The 19,111-nt window shown below is 34.8% G+C and overlaps 1 protein-coding gene across 2 annotated transcripts in view; it reads left to right on the forward strand.

The window, feature by feature from the left end:
• Positions 1-18,444, forward strand: part of LOC129217536 (sialin-like) — a 60,446-nt gene extending 42,002 nt beyond the window's left edge. The window contains exons 5-10 of one of the 2 annotated variants that reach the window (XM_054851854.1): positions 320-450; positions 1,414-1,566; positions 6,526-6,658; positions 7,843-7,998; positions 8,512-8,649; positions 17,091-18,444. In XM_054851854.1, coding sequence (XP_054707829.1) covers positions 320-450; positions 1,414-1,566; positions 6,526-6,658; positions 7,843-7,998; positions 8,512-8,649; positions 17,091-17,200 — 821 coding nt within the window. In that variant the 3' untranslated portion in view covers positions 17,201-18,444. The remainder of the gene's footprint in view (positions 1-319; positions 451-1,413; positions 1,567-6,525; positions 6,659-7,842; positions 7,999-8,511; positions 8,650-17,090) is intronic. The other variant, XM_054851853.1, reaches the window with a different exon arrangement.
• Positions 18,445-19,111: the final 667 nt, after the last annotated feature.

The raw sequence follows: 19,111 nt of genomic DNA on the forward strand, positions 1-19,111 counted from the left end.
TCATGTGATGCACACATCAGCTCGTTTCATTTGTTTTCCTACCCTTTGTTTCGTTCAGACCTCCAGGTATAGTCTAGCGTAGTATAAGCCATTCAGGTTCTTTCTGCATTAAAACAATAAAATCAATCAACCAGCACTGGTTACCATTCTCCCCGAGAGACGTCAGAAAATCTTTCTCGTGATGTCACCAAAAGACAGTATCTGGTGACGTATTTGAGACTTTTTTTTTATGGCAGTTCCATTCAGGCTTCACGAGATCTTATTTGTGATGTGAATCATAACCTATTTTCTCAAAGAAATGTGCGCATCTCATCCCCAGGTACCGTTGGCTGCGTCTGGTTCCTGTTCTGGGCATTCTTGGCGTACGAAAGACCAACCGATCATCCAAGCATTTCCATGCACGAGTTACAACTCTTCCAATTAGATGAGAAAGAAGTACCATGCGACAAGGTACGAATCCATTCTCAGGTGACAAAATTCAAAAGGGTTTTCTTTCTCCGCATTTATATGAAGCGAAGTATTGAAAAAACTCTCTTCGCTCATGTTATACTGGGTTATTCACTAGGAAATCGACAAATTGGCAGAAGGAGTAGGTCGATGCGTAATTATGCGTATTGTTCAGATATATTCTTCATGAGATATAATCAAAAAAAAATAAAGAAAAGAAAGCAAGAATTGAAATAGCAACTTATGAATTAAACCTCAAAATGAACTCTCACACTGTAAAAAAATTCCGAAACATTACTGAACGACCATGGAAGGTTTGGGGTTTTCACGGGTTTTTATCTATTTCCCCATAAAATCAAATATCTTTGAGAAAAAGTTTCCTGAACTGTTACAAGTTGTACGAATGCAGACTTTCCACTGTTGTGAAAAATATTTTTAACTATCAGTTTAAAAATTGACTGAGCGTGCTTATTTTATGCATCGGCTTTAGTTCGATCACGACCTGTCCAGATTGACTAAGCGCCCGATGAGAGCGAATAAGTCACTGGATAGCTGCAGCTTTGCAAGGCAAGAATTGCAGGCGAGAGAGATGCTTAGTTCTTACTTGCACTTCTGTCTTAGCCTTCTCCATGGTGCTGCATTAATGCTTCTGGTACTTTCTTGGTAAATCAGGAAGGTTCTAATCAAATATATTAAACGTACCTGATTTTTCTCGAAAAATCCTGGGACATGAACGGCTTTAGCCGGGAGGGGTTCCCAAATTGTTCAGAAAACGTCAAGGATGATTTCAGAAAGTCTCCCCAAATTAGGCGGGAAACGTTCCTGGTTTTTGCAAGATTTGTTGCTGGCAGAAATTGGACATATCAGCTCCCAATTATCTTCCAGGAACGTTTCTGAATCGTTTTTACAGTGCATCTGCCAATTTAAACCATTCACAATATTTATTTCTTTTTTCGATATGTCCAGGTAAAGCGACGGGTTCCATGGACGGCCATTTTTCGGTCGGTTCCAATGTGGGCTCTTGTGATCGCCCATTTTGGCCACAGCTTCGGCTACCTCATCCTTCTCACAGAGTTACCCAGCTACCTCAGTACCATCTTACACTTTGACGTCAAAGAGGTGAGTGCTATACTTTTTATTTCGCTTTATCTTGATTGAATTGATTACACCAAACTTGTGGGTGGTCATTCCAAGCTCGTCAGCTTGTGAGATCGAGATTATCACTCACGTGACCAGTTGTGACGTAGAAATGTCGCAAAGTAGTATTCTAATCTACTCGAACCTAGCCGCAAGCTAAGTTCGAGTAGATTAGAATACTACTTTGCGACATTTCTACGTCACCACCGATCACGTGAGCGAGAATCTCGATCTCACAAGTTGACCAGCTTGGAATGACCGCCCTGATTACAACAGATCAGAGTAATTGGCACAGATAATCCAGTTTTTGTATTATCAACTTCCAAAAAAAAAAAAAAAACAGATTTTGCATTTTTGTATAGTTTACCTGAGTTGAAGTATTAACCAAGTATCCTTATCAGGGCCCAATACAGGCTGATTTTGCTACCATTTTTCGGTACCTTCACAAAAATCTTGTTTTGAAATAGGTACTTTCACAAAAATCAAGTAATAAAATCAGTAGCTTCACAAAAACATCGAAAATTTCACAAAAATTTTCATTTTAAAATATAAAACTTGTTTCTCTGTTTAAAACAAAATTTACTCATAAAATAAAATTCTAAGCAGGTTTATATGAACAAACGCTTAAATAGCAACCTTTTTGTGATATTTTAACTAATTTTTAGCTGTTTCTCGCCAAAGTGTATTTATACAATATCATCACAATCTTTTAATATATTTTGAGACACCGTTTTTCTCATAATTTCCAATATTGTACACATTACATAGCCCATTAAGCTGAAATTACGATGGTATTTTTGGTACTTCTTAGATTTTTAGCTCCCCAAAAAACGAAACCTGTTAAAAATAATACTAAATGACATTTACACTTTTTGAACTAAAATTTCCCTTGTTCTACTTCTCTTTTACAAAAATTAGGATGCCTCTAAAAGTTCACAAAAACAATGCTGATAAAAAAGAACATTCACAAAAATAGAATGATGCAATACTTTCACAAAAATAGGTAGCAAAGAAAAAAATCCTGGATTGGCCCCTGCTTACATTGCATAGGTAAACAATGATATAACTCCTGTGACAAACGATTTGGTTAACTAGAGTCTAGAAAGTGAAATTAATGTCAAAGAAGCACGGAATATTGTAGCTAACGGATGCATTTTTTCTGCAAATTAGAGGGACCGAGTAGCCTCTGAGGGAAGGGAAGTTATATCCTTCTCTCTTTCTTGGCCAAGCTCAGTTCCAAGAACTACTTTAGCTTAAAACTAAAACGCTAATCAACAAATGTAGTTTTCAAGACAATATACTTCAAAAGCCAGTAAATGACCATAACTACTGAGATCAGCGTAATTTACTTTGAAGTTAGAGCTTTGGTTTCGTTTCGTGGCAATCCTGCTCAAATTTTGTCAAGGGAGAGTTTTAAAATTAGAATTTTTCCGTGAATCTACCCACAGAAAAATGAATCTTAACATGCTATTTAAAGTAGATCAATATGTTATGGGTACTCTTTTATGCTAAGACACAGAAAAGTACTGCAATTTTTTATGTTTAACCAGAAGTTATAGTAAAATTGCACACTATCCCCGAGTAAATTGTAACAAGTTTTCTCGTAACGGCTGTATTTTTCTCGCAAACCTAAAAAAAAAACTTGATGCAGTAGCAGGTTAAAACTTTGTGTGTGTTGTCTGTACAGGGCTTAATTGTATATCTTCCTTTTCGGTTGAAGTTCCGAAAGGGATCATTTTAGGTTAAATTGCCTAACTTTTTTGCCGTTAACTTTGGACAACTTTGCACAAACGAAATACGAAATTCAGCAGCAGTTAAGCAATATTTAGGGTGATTCCAGTCGAACCGACGTTGAAGGCAGATAATTTGTAGCACGATTCTGTGGAGTAGTCTTTTTTGCGTGGTTTACAATAAACTAGGGGTGTAAGTATTAAAAAAAAAAAAAAATCTGCTCACTCTAAGGCACTAGATTACACTTTATTGTTGTGCCTGTAGTACATTCTCTGAATTTGAAAGTGGAATTCTCAAAATGTGTGTGTACTATACACTGTAAACTACATTAAACTAAATTCAGTGACGCAACAGCCTGTTGGGGCCTCAGTTTATGAGACTGAGAGCTCTGGGGTGCAAGGCAGGCGTTCCGGTTAAGTGGTCAACCGAATGCGGGCGGAACCCCCAGGTTTAGGTAAGAATCTTTACCACTAATAATAAAATTGAAAGTCTCTCTCTCTCTCGGCACAAAGTTAGTTTGTAGCATGATGGGGGTATGCGAGAAAATTCACCATGCATTATTTGTAAATATATAGGCGAACCAAAACATCTTTTAATTTTTTATTACGGGCAAAGCCGTGCGGGTACCACAATCTTACTAATATTATATATATGCGAAAGTTTGTCTGTATGGATGTATGGATGTATGGATGTTTGTTACTCTTTCACGCAAAAACTACTGAACGGATTTTGATGAAACTTTACAATAATATAGCTTATGCATCAGAATAACACATAGGGTAGTTTTCGTCCCGTTATGGGGGGCAAAACCCCCTTAGGGGGGCAATAAAACACAATTTTTGTATAAATTCTCTAATATTGGGATGAAAAAATACTTGCACATATTTACATTATATGTCCATCGAAAGCTCTGATTTTTCTGCTGAAGATGGCACCTGTTCGAAATTTCTAAGTAGAATAAAAAACGAGTTATGAGCTTTTTAGATCCATGTTCGAAGGCTCAACTCAATACAGTATTTAGTGTATCATCTCAACTCTCTGTCGATAGCGACAATTGTTGTATTGTTGACTTTCTTTGCTTTTCGTGATTGTTCAAGGCTTTTCTCAAGTCAAATCTTGAAGTAAGATTTTTGCACAAGATTGGCAAATAATACATGATTTGGCTGATGATTTTCCATTTAAACGTAACTTTAATGTAATTAATGGTTTTTATTATTATTTATGCTGATTGAACACTTACTCATTATCCAAACAACCAGCAGATCGCCAAAATTTTTGCAGAAAGATTTCCGTAGCTGATGCTTTTGGCAGTTTTTTCAACGTTGCTGTTTTTGAAGCCGAAGACTACGTCATAATGTTTCTCAGCTTTCACCATGTAAACAAAATATCGCCAATCAAAGAATTTTCAAAAGACTTTCTTTACTGTGTTAAATAATCCAGCAACTAAATTAGGCAAATCCATAAACAGCACAAAAACTTCCATTAATTTTCCTTTTTGCACAATTTCAAACAATCACCTAATTTTATTACTTATTTTGGTAACATTTCGGATGAAACTGTTTAGCGCCATTTTATGGTGACCAAAAATATCTCAGCAAATTGGCGACGATATCTCTGTAACGAAAATTAATATCATATCGTTTTACAAAGCAAGGAAAGAATGGGGGAGCATCATCGAAGGTACCCCGAAACGACTTTCGCAAGTTCGGTAAAATCGCACCAAGAGCCACAATGATTGAAATTTCCCGAAATAACTAAAGCAAGTATAAGGGTCTACGAGCGCGGCTACTTTTTTTTAATCACTTCGTACTTCATTAGCCATACAGAGAAGGTTTTAGACTCCATGTTAAAAAAAAAAGTATCAACAGATTAATCTTTTTAAACATGAGAAGATTAATTTCATGTTTTTTAAATTTGTATATGCTTAAATATAGTGCTTTCGTTTCTAAATCAATACTACTTTGTTCTTCATACTTATTACTATTTTAGTTTTATGGGTAAGGAAGAAACTCGATTTTTAATCACGTCAAAAAGATGTGTTTTAAATTCTTTCACTTAAAACAGAAAACAAAAGCAAGTAACGATTTTTTCTAATAATTATTACTGACCCATGCAACGCCGTGTATTTTCGCTAGTTTCATAATAAATCTAAAACCTCATTGAAAAATATGCATTAAGAAATATTATTTCTAACGCGCGTAGATGAATACATATGCTTCTAATTCTTTTAAATTACTAGAAAACATCAATCATTTAATAGATGTGTAAGGAAGTCATGTGACGTCTGAATCAAAATATTGGATTTTTCTTTCGATTATTAAAACTGAAAAGCAAAAAGTTCTTGCAAGTTGCTATTTTTTTGTTTTTAAAAACTATCACACTTTTTCTTCAGCATAACGACTCAGACTCGGAACGGGTCTTACTTAGCCTACACTGGTGCAAGAAATTACGACAATTTTCAGATTTGGTCAATTTTCTCCAAAACTACTGGATCGATTTTAATGCAATTTGGTATGTACGTACATTGAAACAAAAAAAGACAAATAACCATCCAAAATTTAAAATACACACGCATGATCATAAATAACACTTGTTAAAGTCGGAGGGTATGAAAAAGCGGTTGCAAAATTGAACAAAAAAATGGGTTAATATGAGGTTCGGTCCTCTCTAACAGACATATAGACCTCGCAGTGCGACTCCCTACTTGAAATGAAGCAGTTTATGGGATCCTGAGGAAATTGTTTCCACTCGTTCAACAACGCTGTAGTACTCAGACTATTGAGGGTCCCCGGAGGGGTTTACGAGTTGCAATTGCGCTCCCAAGAGAGTCCCAGACATGCTCTATAGGATTGGAGTCTAGAGATCTGCTTGATCAATCCATCCAGTGAATATCCTCCTCTTCAGGAAATTCGTCGACCAGTAGAACTCTATGTGGCCTTGTGTTAACATCCATTAAATTAACTCGGGGCTAACAACGCCCCTCAAGAGGTGAGCATAGGGCTCCAAGACCACATCCCTGTACCTCGCAACTGTCACAGAGCCTCTCTCAAAGACATGGAGGGGTGTGCAGCCATCCAACATAATGCCTGCCCAGATCGTCAAACCTTCTCCTCCATAATGGCTGATTTCCCGGATATTGGAGGGCATATTGGAGAGCAAAATAGAGCTTCCTAGTGTCTCTTGAAACCTCATGTTGTTTTTCTTTTCCAGAACGGCCTCTTGTCTGCATTACCTTACATTGTTCAGGCAGTCTCCTGCTGGATTGCTTCATATCTCGCTGACAGAATACGGCGATCCGGTACCATAAGCATCACTAGCATTCGCAAAATATTCAACACCATCGGTGAGTTAGAAAGAAATATGCAACGGATTTTTCAACCAGTGACTTTCACATTCTTTGATTTGGTACAGTAATGTTATCCCAAAAAAGGCTAAATTCACCGAGACAAATGGCGCCATTGCTAAATTACCTTATACCTCATAGCAGCTGCAGTTCCTATGAGTAGCACAAACGCGCGCGCGCACGTGTGTCATGTCTCCCATTTGGGGGCCTAGACAGCACCGCAACAATAGGGCCTGCACAAAAAAGAGGGCCCGAATTGAAAACAATGAGATTAAAATTTATTCTTATGCACCTAATTCTAAGCTTAATATAAATAGGTGAGGTCCGAGATCTGATATAGAAAAGATGCACCGAACAAATGTGGGGATAATGGCATGTGTATATTTTCAGTATTATTAATAACAGAAGATTTTCGCTTTCCAGTGAATTTATCATATCAAATTTTATCACTAATTTTCATGTTGGTGACAAAAACAGACACAAAATAACGTCAACACATACGGCATTTCATGTATCAATTGAATCGAAATTACATGTTTAACCATCACGAAAAGTAACAATCTTATTTATATTTCAAATGAATGCTCGGTATTTATGTAAAAGTTTGCTGCAGTTCTAACTAGAGCCGCTATATAAATAGGTCGACGCATCAGCTTAAGTTTAACCATTTTGGATCGGACTTTTCATAGTAGTGCAGCTAGGGTTACCACGGCAAAGTTACGGGTTTCGCCAAATTGGCAAAAAACGATATTTTATTTAATAAACAATTCACGTGTTGCTAATACATTGTTGCATACATTCGCTTCTTGATTATCATAACGTGGAAACGTGGTAGAAAGATGCGGCAAATCGCATCATTCGTAACGTCATCAAGATCACGCCTTGTTTGAAAAATCGGATATTTTAAGAAATTAATTTTTAAAAAACTGTTGGGAAAATGAAAGTATTTTTAGGTCCATGTTTTTTTTTTTTTTTTTTTTTTTTTTTTTGCACATTCTATTTATTTCTATGACTAAAAGTAGTACTTTGACTTAAGGAAACCACCCCATTGTTTCCTCTGAGGTTTGGCTACATGTATACAATTTTTTTTTCTTTCTTTTCTTTTCTTTTCTTGAATCCTCGAATAACTTTTTGACATCTAGATGCTTTTGCTGACTTCTATAAGTTCCATCATTCTCCATTAGGTATGTTGGGTCCCGCGGCGTGTTTGGTGGGTGTGACCGTTTCCGGGTGCCGCCCGGAGCTTATAGTGGGACTCATCACTCTGGCCATGGCCCTTAACGCCTGCACTTTCTCTGGAGTCAACGTCACACACGTCGACATGAGTCCGCAGTTCGCTGGTAAGTTTTTGAACGAGGTCGGAGATATTGTCCTTGCCAGGAAACCATACGATGTAGTAATGATGAAGGGAATCTAAAAAAGTAGCAATAAAATGAGAAAGAGCATATTAAAACATGTTTTTCGACATATTAATTATTTGACCTAGTCTCCCCGTTATCGAACTATGAAATCTAAAAGTCTACCAAAATTTTAAACAAATTCAGCGACCACATTTAATGAATTTCGGTGAGACGAGAGGAAAACATCTTTGACAAGCTTTGAAGGTAAGATTTCCTGCCTTACGTAGAAAGTGAAGTCGTGGCACTTTCGATTTCTCGTTCAATCTTTAAATTTGGCGACTTTTCTAAAAATTTTGGCAGACTTTAAGCTCTCATATCTCTATAATGGGGAGACGAGGACAATTAATTCATGCAACAAAATAAATAAAAGCTTCACTATGCTCTTTCGATTGCTCTCTCTCTATTTAAATTTTATTTTCCATTTTCTCACAATTCGTGTGGTTCCCTGCTTAGGTCGACACGACATACAACAGAGCGCTTTAGAAAACTACTGTAATCTTTGCAGGAATCCTGTACGGACTGACGAACACGGCCGCCAACCTATGCGGCGTCATCGGACCTGCGGTCGTTGGTGGATTTACGGAGCACGGGGTGAGTAAAGAAGAGATTATCAAGTTAGGTGATTACTAGCGGTACCCACATGGCTTTGCCCGTAGTAGAAAATTAAAAGGTCATTTGATGAGCTTATATATTTACAAATAATAGATGATGAATCTCTTGCCAATTTGCTATGTTCATTTGCTCGCCCATGTTTCACGTTATGACAATTTGCTCTCTCACGTTACGGTAAAATTTGTTCGTCCATGAAATGATAATTTGCTCGGTAAAATGTTCTTAAAATTGGAAAAGAAAAAGAATAAAATCGAGTTTTCGAAAAATCGCTTCGAGGCGCACACCTCCATGCTACAAACTAATTTTGTGCCGAATTTCATGAAAATCGGCCGAACTGTCTAGGCGCTATGCGCGTCACAGACATCCAGATATTCAGCTTTATTCTTAGTAAAGATTATTATTATTTTATTTTTCACCTTTTGAAGTTTCGAAATGTGGCATCAAATGTTGAAATATATTTTTCGGTTAACAGAAGATGAGTTCTTCGTTGCATTTCCCAACATGTTTCATGTCCTCTTTATGATTGATCTGTAGTTGAAATTTACTCCGGGAATGTGAACTATCTTACTACTATTATATGAGCCGCTCAGAAGCCAATGCGGTTAAGTCCATTTTTGGATATTTTCTGATTTTTGGAAATTTTGACGAAATAAATATCAATCTTTTTAGTTATTAAAGGATTTACTCGTTGGTTATTTTTTTCAAGGTTATACAGCACTTTTTTTAATAGCTTCTGAACATATTGTATAATAATTTCAGAAGCCATTGTGAATAAGTCCACCTTTTATCAATATTTTTTTACATAAACTTTGAAATAAAAATTAAATTATTCTTCTTCCTTCGATATTTGTTGGCAACACTGAAAAACAAGAAATTCATTGTACAAGAAGTCATAATCCCAGTGGCAGATACTTGAATTCAGATCTTTCTATTGCAAAAATGTATAACCTGTATGTCGAACAATGTAATGAAGAGCAAATTGTACCAGTAAAGGAAAAGTTTTATTACCATATATTTTCGACAAAAGTTAACTTACAATTTAAGCAACCTTCAAAAGATACTTGTGCAAAATCTGATTATTTGGTAATAAAAAACAATCTACAATAGATGAAGAAAAAAATGCAGCTGAAGTTGAACATGACGAACACTTGCGAAATGCAGAAATTGCCCGTAATAGAATAGTATGGCTAATGATCGACTAAGAGCTTTAGACGAAATATACGTGTTTAGTTTTGATTTAGAAAAAGCATTACCATTTCCGAAACTATCCACATCAGTGGCTTATTACGAGAGAAACTTATTTATATACAATCTTGGTTGCCATGATTTAAAGACTGACGAGGGCTACATGTATGTTTGGCCTATAACCCAAGCATCGCGGGGTTCACAAGAAGTGTCATCGTGTTTAACTAAACACATTAAACTGTACGCAAAGGATTTTCAAAAAATTATAATGTATTCAGATTCATGTTCAGGACAGAATCCACAAGAATTTCTTTCCACAAAACCATTGGAAGAAGCTGTTACCAACAGAAAAAAATCAACAAGTGGACTAACAGTCAATTAATTGGCTTAATATGAGATGCATAAAATTGGAAAGGTCAAACCCAAGCAGCATTAAGTTCAAACATAATTTTGACGAGGATGATACCTTTCATGTAATTGATATTAAAAAAAAAAAAAAAAAAAAAATAGGTGGTAATTTAAAAAATATAACTCAACCTATATTCAGAACAATTTCAAGAGAAACAAAAAAAGACATCATATGTTTATTAAAGTATACACCTCCAATTAAACACAACTTTTACAGGACATTAAGGACAACACATGGAGATCAAGATTTACATTTAAATAACTCGTAAGAAGATGGTGTTTGTTATGATGAATTAACATAAAACTTATGACAATAAATGTTATTTTATTATTTTTACATAAATTTCTTATATTTTTCATCTGCCAAATGGTATAAGTCCTAAAATTTTTAAGATGCTGTCATTATTTCAATAAATACTTACGTTTTTATTTACTCATCCTGAACATATCTTGTTTTTTTGCAGAGTTTTCATTTCGAAAAAAGATTTTATACACTTTTCTAATTAAATTAATACACCAAGAATTTTAAAAACTAATGTATCAAAAAACATTAATTTTCTCAAATTTTGTGATTTGGACTTAACCGCATTGGCTTCTGAGCGACTCATATATGCGAAAGTTTGTCTGTATGGATGTTTGTTACTCTTTCACGCAAAAATTACAGAACGGATTTCGATGAAACTTTACAATAATATAGCTTATGCATCAGAATAACACATAGGGTAGTTTTCGTCCCGTTATGGGGGGCAAAACCCCCTTAGGGGAGCAATAAAATACAATTTTCGTATAAATTCTCTAATATAGGGATGAAAAAATACTTGCACATATTTACATTATATGTCCATCGAAAGCTCTGATTTTTCTGCTGAAAATGGCACCTGTTCCAAATTTCTAAGTAGAATAAAAAACGAGTTATGACTTTTTTAGTTCCATGTTCGAAGGCTTTCCTCAACACAATATAGTATTTAGGGTATCATCTCAACTCCCTGTCGATAGCGACAATTGTTGTATTGTTGACTATCTTTGCTTTTCGTGATTGTTCAAGGCTTTTCTCAAGTCAAATCTTGAAGTAAGATATTTGCACAAGATTGGCAAATAATATATGATTTGTCTGATCATTTTCCATTTACACAGAACTTTAATGTAATTAATGGTTTATATTCTTATTTACGCTGATTGAACACTTACTCATTATCCAATCAACCAGCAGATCGCCAAAATTTTTGCAGAAAGATTTCCGTAGCTGATGCATTTGGCAGTTTTTTTCAACGTCGCTGTTTTTGAAGCCGAAGACTACGTCATAATGTTTCTCAGCTTTCACCATGTAAACAAAATATCGCCAATCAAGGAATCTTTAAAAAACTTTTTTTACTGTGTTAAATAATCCAGCACACAGCTAAATTAGGGAAATTCATAAACAGCACAAAAACTCCCATTAATTTTCCTTTTTGCACAATTTCAAATAATCGCCAAATTTTACTACTTATTTTGGAAACATTTCGGATGAAACTCTTAGCGCCATTTTATGGTGACCAAAAATATCTCAGCACCTGACGATAATATCTTTGTAACGAAAATTAATATCATATCGTTTTACAAAGTAAGAAAAGAAGGGGGGAGCATCATCGAAGGTATCCCAAAACGATTCCCGCAAATTCGGTAAAATCGCACCAAGAGCCTACAATGATTGAAATTTCCCAAAATAACTAAAGGAAGTATAAGGGGATTACAAGCAACTTCAATAGCAATACAGAGAAGGTTTTAGACCTCCATGTTTAAAAAAAAGTATCAACAGATTAATCTGTTTAAACGTGAGAAGAATAATTTCATGTTTTGGAAATTTGTATATGCTTAAATATAGTGCTTTCGTTTCTAAATCAATACTATTTTGTTCTTTATACTTATTGCTATTTTACTTTTATGGGTAAGGGAAGAAACTCTATTTTTAATCACGTCAAAAAGATGTGTTTTAAATTCTTTCACTTAAACCAGAAAAAAAAAAGCAAGTAACGATTTTTTCTCATAATTATTACTGACCCATGCAACGCCGGGTATTTTTTGCTAGTAAGGGGCATATTTAGGATTTCCCTCCCCGCCGTGATCGTAAATTAGTTTTTAATGCACTGAAGATCACCAATTTTGCATTGAGAAAAGAATTCTACGTAGCCTCGAATTCCGTGGTTTTTTTTTTTTTTTTTTGTAATTTTATGTATGATTTCGTTGTTTTAGCAATTTTACTTACAACACAACGGTTAACTTAATTATTATTATTATTCAACATTTTTAAGTTTAAGAAAAGCATAGAAGCTGCGGAACTACAGAAATTTTTAGTTATAATTCCTATTGCTATGAAAATAGATTCATAATTATAAAAAAAAAAAGGAAATAACAATTTTGAAAACTACAAAAAAAAAAAAAAAAAAAAAAAAAAAACGCTTTTGTAAGCAATATGAAGTAAAAAAAAATCTTTGAATGTTAAGTATTATAAAACTAGAAAATCGCCCGTCAAGGAATGACGGGTGAAAATTGCTTCTACATTTGAACGAAGCAATGGTCTGTTTGATGATATTTTGATAGTTGAAATGGTAACCCTAATTCCAGTAGATTAACCCCTAAACTCAGTAGATAGCATTCAATTGTTGACCTCTTTTTCGTTTCTTCATTATCCTAAAATGACATTCTTATGAGTAAAACAGTTAAGTTATCGGATACAGTTCAGTCATATCAAAAAAAAAAAAATCCCTGCATGTCAAACATTAAAAATATACTATCAAATTATCATACCGTGACGCGAGTTTCATTGTTGATGACGTCAGTGGCGGATCCAGTCGACTGTTTTGGGAGGGGCCATCCGAAATTTTTGAACAAACTCCGCAGAGGCTGAATTTAGTTCCATGCCGCCCCCTAGACAAATTTGAAATCTGCCCCCCCCCCCCCCCCTAAAAGAAGCAAAATATCCTTGACTCAAAAAAAAAAAAAAAAAAACGTAAGAAAGTGTTCCCGCCCCAATGAAATGATCACAGTGATCTCCCACAAAATTTTTTATTCGGCAAATTTTGCTGACGATTCGACAAATACCATGATTGAAAAACATTTGAATTTCATAAGATGTGTGAAAGTAATCATTATTAAATTACAAGAAAAAATTGTCTCTGTGGAAAATGAAAGAATGCTAATATTTTACGTTCAAGAATAACAATTTAATTCAAAAAATGTGTATTATAATAGCAAATTTGCCGCCACTGAAAACTTTGCCACCCTAGGCAGCTGCCTACTCTGTCTATTGGGAAATTGAGCCCTGATAACTCCCCAGAAATTTTGTTAAATTAAGTTTTAAAAAACTCAATTTTCGGGGTAACGAGATATTAGGTGAGGGGGTGGATTTAGGAATCTCCTTCAAAAATGTTTCAAAGTTTAAATTTTCGAGTAATTTTTGAAAATTAAGAAACTAAAAACGCATTTTGTCTATTTTTGATGATGAACGGAGAAAGGTCAGGTTTCGGCCGCTGGATCCAAAATACTTTTTGAAAATAAAGCTTAGAAAACCAAAATATTCTGTCATTATACATTGAGAAGTTAGAAGAGGAGGGGTGCTCTTCTAGCTCTTCAGCTGTCCAGCCCTAAAAATGCACCTTTAGGTAATTGTTTGCTTACATTAAAGGAAGTGTGAAGGTGCTTAGAATCCTTTCTTCTTGGAAATATTTTGCCTTTGAGGCTCTAAAAATTCGATTTTTAACTATATTTATACATATTTTAGAAAGGGATGGAAGATTCGTGAGCTCCTCTGAAAAACCTCCTTTTTAAAGCTATCATCACGATATAAACTAGGGAAGGAGGGGGTCCTATCAAAACTCGTTTGTAATTGAAGTCCAAAAAAGTTGCTTTTAAGCAAGTTAAGTGATAAGGGCTGGATAAGCTAGTTTCCGTTGACACTTTTTCCAAATAAAAGACTTAAAATGCAATTTTTTGCTACATATCAAGGCATTTGTGAAAGGGCATGGGAAAAGGGGGTTCTCCTCCTAGTTTCGAAATTAAAGCCATAAAAATGAAATCTCTTTGGTCTTGTGAACAATAGGTATACGGTATACTCTGAGAACCGCAGCATTTAGAGATCGTCCAAGTGTCTGTAGTTGGAATCAATAAAGGATGTAAAAGATGGAGACAAATTTTGGAAAAAAAAGTTTTGTTTTGAGGATAGGGGTATAATTTCTGTCCCAATTAAGGCCTATACTTCTTTTTCTGTAAAATACATGTGTTAAATTTTGTTATCTTCTCGTAATATTTTTTTCTTTTTTTTTTCTTAAAAAAATTCCTACAATCACAAGGCTTTGGGAGGGGCCATGGCCCCCATGGCCCTCCTCTAGATCCGCCCCTGGATGACGTCAGGAGCGTTACTCAATCATTTATTGTTATATATTTGAAGATAATTGACCAAACCATTGAAAAAATGAAAAAAAAAAAACGTAGACTTCTGTCTATTTACATTTTTTCAAGGACAACAAATGGAAGAAATTTAAGACAACTGATATGAAGCGCGCCCCCTCCCCCCTCCCGCCCCCGGCTTGTTTTACATTAAACTTTAGTGTTTGGTTAACTATTTTACCATTCTTCACATAAAAATAATTTTTACTTTTTCGTTCATATTGCTACAAAATCGTGATTTTAAATTTTTTAAACTTATTTTATTTTATTTTTTTCGTTTTCCTTGTTTTAAAAAGAAATATTTATTTTAACATAATTCGAGATTTTCTATTCATTAAATCCACCCCCCCCCCACCAAAAAAATAATAAGAATAAGAATAATAATAATAATAAAACGACTAAAAAGTGCTTGGGCAACATTCGAAATGGGGTTCTCTCAAACTCCAAAAAGAATAATGATACTCCTTAAGGTGTAACTATGGAGAGTTTTAAAAACGTTCAACTCCTCCGATCAATTTCCTGTCGAATAATCGTCTAATCCAGCTAATCCATACCATATATGCGTGTGGAAATCATATTTTTGTATTACTTTAAAAATTTGAGATACATTTTAATAAAATCATTGTTCTACAATGACCGTGATCAACGATGAATTTTCATTTGAAGGCTTACCTACATTTTGGCATGAAATTAGTTAAAAACAATTATAATTCGCATTCTAATTACCTTGGAACATTGAAACGAATTTTATCTGATGCAGAAAAATCAGGGGTTTCTATCGAAATTTAATACTAGTCTTAGCGAGCATTTTTCGTCCACATATTTGAGGATTTATGCAAAAATATGATTAAAATTGGAATAAATGAATAATTAATAGTTAATAATTAGATTACAGAATATTGCATTGTCATCAGGTCTGAGTGGCAGGCCGAATTTCAAAAGAATCCGACTTCAGGAAGTGGGCGAAATTTGAGTCGTGAGATTCCGTTACAAGATACATACATGCATACAGGTGAAGCTAATAAAAACATGCTAATAATAATATATAGTAATTCTGTTTGACCATCGATTACATGGAAAGGCTAATATCCGCTTTATAGGCGGAAATGGGCGTATCTATTAGTTTATAGGGAGGTTAGTTTGTTTCATATGTGCACTTTTGCCTTTCTGTTATTTAACCTTAGTTTTGTAAAAATGAAAATTTGCTCACAGCAACATTTTTTAAATCTAAAGTATATTCGATCTATATTCTCACGGCAAAAATTAATTGATTTATTTATTCACAACAAAGTTTTGAGCTTACCATTTTGTTTTTACGTTCCTGAACGAAATGAAAATAGTTTATTTTCTTTTCGTCTCCAGGATAACTACTTTTGTTTCCCCTTATTTTATTTTTCAGAATGCAATAAATGAATAAGGCACTAGTGACATTATACAACGCGTGCATCAAAATCTCATCGTTATTTTCCCTTCTCCCCTGCTAGATTAATTCAGATGGAATAGTCTATACTTGGCAGATTGCCGAATTACATACAATCCGTGGACAAACAGTAATTTCAAATTTGTTTTTCCTCAAAAATCATTCAAAAAGTATAGAATGACAGGTAAATTGGAACGTAAGCAACGAAACTGAACGTTGACGTCAAACTATTTCGATTTCCAGATATATTTTTTATTATTATTATTTTCTTCCGTTTCAAATTTCAACTAGAGCTCAAGTTTAAAAGAAAAGTGATTTGTCGTTTAGTCCCAAAAATAAAACAGATGGGGGAGGAGAGAGAAACAGTCAATTTTTCAAAAATTCACAACTTTGGAACCATCACCTCTTATAGCTACAATAAAAATACCGTTTTAAAGGAAATTTTATGCTCTGTAATGTATAAATGTATGAATTTACTCAAGAGCGCTTTAAGATTATCTCAAAAAATAAAAAGTTTGATGATCATACTTTTTTTTAAAAAATGTGTTCTAATATGGGATAGGGCTAAATATTGTTCAATATGTAAATTCTAAAGGTTGTAATAAAAACCTTTTAGCTCAAATTAAATAAAAATAGAATACAAAAATTTCCATTACATTTTTGCTGAGAGTTTTTCATTTGCATTAAACTTTCACAATTAGGAAATAGGCAAAAACCCCACAATCTTCATAGAATTCATCTTTTAAGCTTTAGAAATAGTTTAATGATGAAAAATTGTAGAAGAATTCAAAAAAGTAAAGAACATTTTCGTTTACAAAAAAAAGATAAGTAGTGGACAGGACAAAAGGAATTATTCCCAAAAAGTGGGAATTTTTCGCAGTCATATGACCCAAAGTAGGCTCATTTACTTCTAAACCAACGCCATCTTTTCTTAGAATTTATAAATACAGTTGTTGTGCCACTGACAGACGTCTTGACTTTTCAGGAGACTCGGGCGAACTGGGCGAGCGTCTTCTATCTGACAGCTTCAGTCTACGCCTTCACCGCCGTTATCTACGACTTCTTTGCCTCAGCCGAGTTACAGCCTTGGGATGAACAGAAGGACCTACAAAGTGACGACAGACGGACATCCGAGACGACGTACTAGCTACCATCACATTTCGGTAATGTTACGGAAACCATTCGTATACTTACGATCACTCGCACTAGTGAAGAAATGTGCTTGAAAACCAGCTTATAAGAGCAAAAGCAAATGAGAAGCGGGATGGAAAGACACCACTGGATATTAGTACATTTTCAGTGTGTTCCCATGGGCGCCCATATGCAAAGTTTTAAGGGGGGAGGGCAGTTCAGATATTTTCCCCATGGAAACCGATTTCAGTATTGAACGTTATTAAAATTAAAATTTTAAAAACTTATTCATTAATGGCTGGAGAAGAAATGCTTTTACATTTTTGCAAAGAAAAAAGTACTAAAAGCAAAAAAAGTGCCAATTTATAAGGGGGCGCTTGACCCCCCCTTCCCCCCTATATGGACGCCTATGTGTATTCCTGAGAAAGAAAGTTTACCAGAATCTCTGACAAATTTTGCCGCAATCGCCACAAGTTACGTCTTAGCAAAACTAACTCTACGCATGGTAAATTAATAGAGTCTTAAAGAGGTATATATTGCCTCTTGTTTCACTATTTTAATTTTCATGTATTAAAGTCCTTAAAACACGATTTTCAACAAGCACTATAAGCAAAGAGAAGACAAACAAAGTGCTTTCATCATGCACTAAGTTGAAAACAAGCATTGACATGCTAGAATAAATTTACATAACTGTATGCCTCGACTAGACTACAGCCGAATTGCTGTCGGGTGATGAAGATTACTTTCGTTTGTCGGGGTGCTGCATCACCAAGCAAAATTTCTGGTACAAGGCCAAATTATATGCCCGTATTTCCTTGAAGAGGAGGACATGACAGCAATAGCAAGTTCTGGGGGGGGGCGGGGGGTTCATTGGAGATGCTACATAATCTCCTGCAGCCTAGACGTGACTAACTGTAGTGTGGGGTCTCAATTGGTAGCCCTAACAAGATGGTGCCACAGCACTTACAGCAAGAGCATTAATGAATCTCTTTTGACTAATTCTTATTTGAGCACCTGATATCTTTACAAGATGATATTCCAAGCCCAGCATATTCTCCAATTCTAGCTCCTTGTGATTATTTTCTCTCGGGATATTTGAAAGCGGAAGTTAACCAACATCAGGTAAACAATATTATAATATTTTAATAAAAATACAAGTGATGTGAAGGTCCGACATTTTGACGAAGTCATTTTCAACACAAAGTTATTCAAGGTATGCATCATAAATTGTAAACTTTTATTGTTTAAAAATGTAAATAAAATCTTAAATAAGGTTTTGTCATTGCTCTATTACTCACGTTTTAAAGGACGTTTTAAATAAGGTTTCACGTTTTAAATAAGGAAGTGATTTGATATGAGGCAGTGAGAAGCAAAAGGATGTCAGTACCAAAATCAAAATTTTGGTGGTAATCTGCACAAGCTTTAGGGCACCTTCTCCTCTGTTTTGAGGTTAGAGATTGCACTAGTAGAAGGAGCTGCTATAGAGCATAATTTAGTAAAAAATTTCAATGAAAGCTTACCTATGACCGCAACTTTAAACGCGTTTCACTCAAAACTATAAGATGACCAATTACGTCCATTTGCTTCTCATTGCAACATTGCTGCCGCACCCTGTTTTCTGTATTAAAAGAAATTTCTTCCCAAAAAAAACATATTTTTTCCTGAAAGCGTTTTTATTTCATTAATATTGACTCGTTCACTCAATCGATCAAATCGTTCACTCAAATTTTGTACTCTCTTTTCCTTATCAATTATATATTTTTAAATTGGTAGTGGTTGAAGTGTCATAGAACCTCACCCAGTGGTGTAGTGTAGACGAACCTCATTTCCTCACTTTCTTATTTTAACTCAATCTTTGCCCACTTTTCAATTTCA

This window comes from Uloborus diversus, chromosome 2 (genome assembly GCF_026930045.1).
Source record: "Uloborus diversus isolate 005 chromosome 2, Udiv.v.3.1, whole genome shotgun sequence".
Lineage (NCBI taxonomy): Eukaryota > Metazoa > Arthropoda > Arachnida > Araneae > Uloboridae > Uloborus > Uloborus diversus.